At 55.2% G+C, this 7,130-nt stretch overlaps 1 protein-coding gene across 2 annotated transcripts in view; it reads right to left on the reverse strand.

Annotated features, from left to right (window-relative positions):
* Nucleotides 1-5,678, reverse strand: part of HK1 (hexokinase 1) — a 71,178-nt gene extending 65,500 nt beyond the window's left edge. Inside the window, exon 1 of one of the 2 annotated variants that reach the window (XM_065894640.1) lies at nucleotides 5,490-5,678. In XM_065894640.1, the coding sequence (XP_065750712.1) occupies nucleotides 5,490-5,552 (63 nt within the window). In that variant the 5' untranslated portion in view covers nucleotides 5,553-5,678. The remainder of the gene's footprint in view (nucleotides 1-5,489) is intronic. The other variant, XM_065894641.1, reaches the window with a different exon arrangement.
* Between the last annotated feature and the right edge of the window lie 1,452 nt (nucleotides 5,679-7,130).

The raw sequence follows: 7,130 nt of genomic DNA on the forward strand, positions 1-7,130 counted from the left end.
GGAGGAGCTGTGAGGGGGAGGGAGCTGCCCTGGGAGCTCAGGAATAATACTTCCTATCGTGACATCATCACTCAGGTTTCTGAAAGATCAGATGAAAGCATACACATACACACATGCATGTTAGTGTGTCTATGTGTATTGTTAGGTATAGACAGACATATATACATAAACGCACACATATAGCTACACACACAACTGATATCTGATATGGCACCCAGAAGGTGTCTTGGGATGCTCAGCGACAACAATCCATTAAAAAAGAGAGAAAGCAAGGGACTTCCCTGGTGGCGCAGTGGTTAAGAATCCGCCTGCCAGTGCAGGGGATACAGGTTCAAGCCCTGGTACGGGAAGATCCCACATGCTGCGGAGCAACTAAGCCCATGTACCACAACTACTGAGCCTGTGCTCTAGAACCCGTGAGCCACAACTACTGAGCCCGTGTGCCATAACTACTGAAGCCCACGTGCCTAGAGCCTGTGCTCCGCAACAAGAGAAGCCACTGAAATGAGAAGGCTGTGCACCACAACGAAGAGTAGCCCCCGCTCGCCGCAACTAGAGAAAGCCCGAGTGCAGCAACGAAGACCTAATGCAGCCAAAACTAAATAATATAAATAAAAATAAATTTATAAAGACAAACAAAAAAAAAAGAGAGAAAGCAAAGCTACATTTTGGTAACTATCTATTCGACTCTCCCTTACGAAGTTTCTAAGTATAATATTTCCATTTGTACATTTAGAGCCTGATTTTTTTTCTTTTTTTTTTTAGCCGTGCTACACAGCTTGTGGGATCTTAGTTCCCCAACCAGGGATCAAACCCAGGCCCTTGGCAGTGAAAGTGCCAAGTCCTGACCACTGGACCACAAGGGAATTCCTTACAGCCTGGCTTTAAGCAACTCTTAGGCTAGTGATATCCCACCCAAGATCTGACCACTGGCCCCTATAGCTCTCATAGCATTCTCTGTTTTGCACTTACCATAAGACAGCAAATAATTATTTATACTCCATAAGAATAGGGACTATTTCTACCAGGTTTATAGCTGTCACCCCATCCTAGCACAATACTCTGCACATAATAAAGGACTCAAACATTTTCTGAAGAAATGACTGAGTTCCCATGATCGGATTTGATTCTAAAGGGCCTCAAATCAATAAGCAGGTGCCTGCAGTCTAGCCACGACTGCTTCCTGGACACGGAGCTGTATGGATGCCTCTCTATCCAGCATCTCCTCCAGGGCCTCCTCAGGCATGTTCAGCACTGACTCCAGGGGCTAATTCTATCAGGCAGGAACCCCTGACTGCAGACACACATGGAGACAAATCAGTCTTTTCTCCAGAAAACAGGAGGAGTGTGGGAGGACAGCGCAGCACGGCCAGATGTGAAAGTCCTGCATACCCACCCACTTTCCCAGTTTATTCCCTCACGACAATCCCAAATTATCAAACAAAATGAAGTCCTGGGCATTTTCTTAGGGGGAGAACTCCAAGGAACATCCAAGGTAGAGGGGACAGGGATTATGAAATGAAGATTCCCCAGGGAGTGAGGCTCTTATTGGATGCTTGTATAACACCAGATCAAAAGGCGCATGAGATAGTTTTCATAATTTTCTAACTCTCATCTCTCTCACCCCCGAGCAGTAAGGAAATGGGCATTTTTTTTTTTTTTCTTTTTTTTGCGGTACACAGGCCTCTCACTGTTGTGGCCTCTCCCGTTGCGGAGCACAGGCTCAGGACGCTCAGGCTCAGCGGCCATGGCTTACGGGCCCAGCTGCTCCGCGGCATGTGGGATCTTCCCGGACCGGGGCACGAACCCGTGTCCCCTGCATCGGCAGGCGGACTCTCAACCACTGCGCCACCAGGGAAGCCCGGAAATGGGCATTTTTTAAATGCTTGCTTTTGCCGCTGGAATACATGGGCTCCAAGGAAAAAGAACTTGGTAGCCTTCTAACTGCTAAGCATACTATCCTCTGCCTTCCTGAGCCAACCACTCGAGGACTCTGGGTTCAGCCATTGGACAAATCACACCTGTTGCCCACCTGCTTATGGGGATTCCTTAGGGTCATGGGGATCCCTCCCAGAGAAAATCCACTGGCATTTGCTCACCATCTGTCAACCCTGAAGGAAAGGACGTCTAGTTTTTCTTTAGAGGCCAAGTTCTGACCTTGCTGGACCCATCTTCCTTTCCTAAAGGAACAGAGCACTACGTAATCCTTTACCGTCCTTCGAGCTCTTAATGGCTAACCCAAGTGGAGGAAGCAGGCAAGATGAGAGGCATGTAAAAGTTACTTGGAGGTCAAAAGATCCAGAATCTACAACTACTGAGCCTGCGCTCTAGAGCCCGCGAGCCACAGCTACTGAGCCCATGCGCCACCACTACTGAAGCCTGCATGCCTAGAGCCCAAGCTCCGCAACAAGAGAAGCCACCACAATGAGAAGCCCACCGACATAATTAGAGAAAGCCTGCGTGCAGCAACAAAGACCCAACACAGCCAAAAATAAATAAAATAAATAATTAAAAAAAAAAGAAAAAGACCCAGGCTCTAGCTGCAGAATTAACAGATGTCTGGTATTCTGATGAACGGAACCTTTCACAAGCACACATGTGCATCCTTTTCCTCCTAAAAGCACTAGAAGTGTAAAAGGGAAATCTATGTTTTATACTTAACTTCAGTCTAATGCCACGACACCCTTTTCACCGCACCACATCATCCAACACTATGCAGATGCAGTCTGGAAGATGGGACTCCAGGCTGGGAAGCCAGATGCTTGGCCTGTTTCAACCCAGGATATATTTATGAGGCTGAATTACTGATGTGTCTCATAGGCAATGGGAGGAGAAATGATACCCCTTCATGATCACTTTTGTATCCTGAGCAATCCCACAAACCTTCCCTGGCACCATCCCCATCTTCCCTCTACACCCAGGCCAGAGGGCAAGTAGATGGATGAGGATTAGTGTGGGATGCCAGCGCTGTCTCCAGAGTTCCAGAGGCCACCTAGGGCTGGAGGGCTGAATCACCATGGCTGCCCACGCTGGCAGGTGCGGCGGGGTGGGGGCTGTCTGCACTGGGTCCTCATCAGGTTGCAGGTAGGGTCCAGTTCCCGCAGGAGGAACAGGGCTTGGAGTCCTGCAAGTGGAGGATGTACCTTGGAGTCCCAGGGTAAGTGCTAAGTAGGAAAAGCTGGTCTCTAAAAAGTCCTGAGTCCCAGGAAAGCACATGGAGTCTCCCAGGATCTGCTCGAGTAGGGGCCGGGAAAACTGACTAGGCCATCAGAACAAGTGCCCACTATGTGCTCAGGAGGCCCAGGAAGCTTCCAGAGAACCACAATCACGGATGGCAGAGTCACACAGCCCATCACAAAGGCCGAGGTGACCCCCTGGCAGGAATCCACATACTCCCCCCATAGAAAGCAGCCTGAGAACTCCTCCATGAGGTGCAAGAAAGCCAGCCTGTTTTCAAGACTCTCCTTGACCAATAATATTATCTGGTGGAAGCTCTGGCCTCAAGACCCACCTCCAGCAAGGTTCTGACGCCAGAGGAGGGCGGGGAGGGAATTTCAGAATGCTGGTCTCAGAGGAGGGACTTGAGGATCAATTGATTCAGAAGTCACACAGTCAGATGCCTACAGGAGCCTGGTGGATAGAGTGTGAATCAGGCCACCACGAGAGTGGAGGGCTCCGGGGCCACACTAGATACTGCGTGCCTGATAAAATAGGTCCCACTGAGGGCAGTCCAAACCTCAACCCAGCATGGCCCCTGGCGGCCACACAGACGTTGGTGGCTGTGGATGCTGGAGGCTTACAAGGTCATTCGGGTCCCCACCTCAGTGATCTGCTGTCTTGAGCTACAGAGGGCACCGTGTGCAGGGAGAGGGCAGTGAACTCATCTATGCCTTAAATCCCCCACTGTGAAATGGGAAGAACATCAAGGATACACAACACCACTGAAGAAAACTGGTGAAATGCACATGTTGACGTGCAGAGCTCCCCAAGCTCAGTGGTCAGAAGGAGGCTCCAGGGTGCTCCACGGGAGTGAGCATGAGTCCCACGGTTTGACAACTCTATAGTCACTGCCACTTGTAGCCATGAGGGACCGTGGCAGATTCCCAGGCCCGTCTCCTAACTACCCAACTCTGGTCCCCACTCAGCGCAGGACCCAGGATCCAAGCAGCATCCCCAATGCCTTTGTCTCAGCACCTCCCCCTCAGCTGACTTCCAGGAGGAGCCTCAGTCAAGTTCCCAGTGGAGGGAGGCGGAGACCTGGGTCCCGCCCTGGCTCTCCCTCTAACTCCTCGGGTGACCTTGATGAGGTCACTGCCCTTAGCAGGCCCATTTCCTGTTGTGCCAGAGGAGGGGGCTGTCTTGGGTGGTTAAGAGCACTGAACATCCTGTGGCTGCAGACCTGTGGCTCCTGCCTCTCACCTGTAGGTACATCTCCTTTGTTTGAACTCCAAAGTCAGGTTGACTTTGCTGTCCACCCCAGCTTATCCCAGCAATAATGTCACCCATTCTGGGTGTGGGTGGGTCAGGAGATCTGTCAGGCGTGGCAATGATAAAATGGGCGTCTTTCCCTACAGCTTAGGCTGTTTCTCAAAAACTTGACGCCAAAGCTGGTATAAGGGAGAGATACACCTTTAACACCTGCCAGCAGACAGGATTTTACGTTAGCCGTAAGTTAAAGGCAGCAATACCTCAGGGTAGGGAAATCTGTCCTTGTGCAAGTACACACATGCCACAAGCATACATGTCAAGGCCTCCATCCGACTCAAAAGACCAGTCTCTTATTTGAGCTCCCTGGGCTTGGCTGGAAATTACAGCTTAAGAGAGCAGAGCGGTCACGGAGAGGGATAAAAAAATTCCATTCAGACATGCCGCTCCAGACCTGAGGCCTATGAGCAAAGTTTCCGGTGGCCTCCACGCTTCTCCTTGTTCCAGGAAGCCGTGCCGGTCGCCCAGTCTTCAGATTAAGGAGCAGCCGCAACAACTGGGAGAGCCGGGGTGACAGCTTTTCCGGGCACCCGACGCGCTCCACCGGGAACCCCAAATATGGGATGCATGGCCTCCAGCCAGCACCCCCGCCTGCTGCGCGCTCACCTCCCCAGCATCTCTGTGATCACTCCTCCGCCCATGGCGCTTGGACCGTACCAAACAGGCCCTGTGGACCAACCCACCAGTTGCCACACGGTCACCCTCCCTGCACGGCCCGGAGGCCCATTTGACATCCACATCCCGTTTCAAGGACACTGCAGCAGGCAGCCCAGTCTCGGGGGTCTCCCCCCCACCTCCCAACACACACACACACACACACACACGCAGCATACAATCCCGGGAAGAATCAAAGGGCGAAGCCTTCCCCACCGCCCTGCGGTCCAACCAATGCTGGCCTGGGGGAGGCTGGGCGCGGGAGGATGGAGGCGGCTGCGGCGGCGAGCGGATACCGGAATGCAACGTTGCGGGCAGAGCGCCGGGCGGCGGCGCCGGCGGGGGCTCACCTTTTTGACTTGGTCATCCTTCAGTTCGGTGAAGTAATAAGCCAGGAGCTGCGCGGCGATCATGCTGGCGGTCGGGGGCGCGGGGCGGCAGGCTTGGGGCGGGCGTCTGTCCTCCGCAGCCTGGGTGAGCAGTGGTCCCCGGGCTGCAGCTCCGCGGCTCCTCCTCCTCCTCCTCCGGCCGCTCCTCCCCCACGACCTGGGGCGCGGCGGCGGCTCGCGCGCTCCCAGTCTCCGCGCTCCCGTCCCCGCGAGGGTGACAGCCTCCAGCCGGCCCACCTCCTCGGCGCCCATTGGCTGCCGCGCGCCTCTGCAGCGCCGGGCGGTCGCGGCCGGGCCAGGGCCGGGGGGGCTCGGTGGCTGCTCCTCCCCGTGCCGGAAAGGGGGCGGGCGACGCCGCGAAATCCCCCACAGCCCGGCATCTCCCTGCACGTCCCCCACGTAGGGAGCAGGCGCAGGGACGGGAGGTTCTGTCGCGCGCGCACCGTCACGCGTGGCGGCGCCCTGCTCGGGCGGGGCGCAGGCGGGGAGGCTCGGGACGCAAGAGGAGGCATCGCCCAGCCCGGTTTGCTGCCGAACGGGGCAGCCTAGAGGCGGCGGTACCCTTCCTTGGAAATTAGGGCTCGCCCCTGGGAGTTCCGTGGAAGGGGAGACGCCCGGAGGGGGGCTCGAAGAAGTGGGCGTGGAAAGCGAGCGGGGCCTGTGGCGGCGGAAGCGAGATCCCGGAGGCTGCGCGGTCCTCGCACCAGGTCACCACGCCAACCGGCTCTCGCGGGCCCAAGGGGCCGAGCGCCGAGCCCCACCTGGGTCCTCACCGACGGAGCATCGTACCACTCCACCCCGCCGCACCGTGACCCGCCCGTGCTGCGGCGCCTCCAGGCCTAATCCCCGGCTGGCGGATTTGTGTTGCTAAACCAAGAGCGACGCCCCACAACGTCCTCCCCTGAGTCACCGGTTCTTTCGGCCGGCCCTCCCGAAGGGCGCACGCCCGCTGGGCGGGACTTGAGCTGCAGGCCCCGGCCTGTCCCCATCCCCCCTGGCCCCCTGAGCACCCAGGCTCGCTGGAGGCTGGGGGACAGTTTGGGCGCCCCTCCTAGGTGCCACCTTTCTCACTTTCCGGAGGAAGTTAGCCGGGCTGCGAGGAATCCCTAGAAAACCATTCGACTTTAAAGGGGGGAAGGGAAGTGAGGAATCAGAGGTGTTTATGCTGCTACTAGGACTGATGGCAACCATAGGATTCTTAGATTAATTGCTTCTGTGTGCCAAACACCACCAGGAGCTTTACTGCCTTACAAAAGGGCATGTAATGAGCTCAAAATACAAAGAAGTGGTTACTATTCTGATTCAACGGGTAAGCAAGTGGAGGCTCACTGAGGCCATGTGTCTTGCTGTACAACCAGAAAGCTGTAGATCCAGGATTAGACTTTGGGTCTGTGTGTTTTCAAAACGAGCGCTCACCCCTGGGTTTTGCTGTCCTCCCAGTCGTATGTAGCCTCTGCCTAAATAGGCCATGATACTTAAACCAAGGCTGCACCACGTGGTGGCCTGAGATGGCCAGTGTCCAACCCCATAACCTCTACCCCAGCCCTGGATCCTGGGGGCCCCTGGCCAGGCCTAAGAAAGGTACAGTGGAGTCAGGAAGGG

The sequence above is a fragment of the Phocoena phocoena genome, chromosome 16 (assembly GCF_963924675.1).
Source record: "Phocoena phocoena chromosome 16, mPhoPho1.1, whole genome shotgun sequence".
Taxonomy (NCBI): Eukaryota; Metazoa; Chordata; class Mammalia; order Artiodactyla; family Phocoenidae; genus Phocoena; species Phocoena phocoena.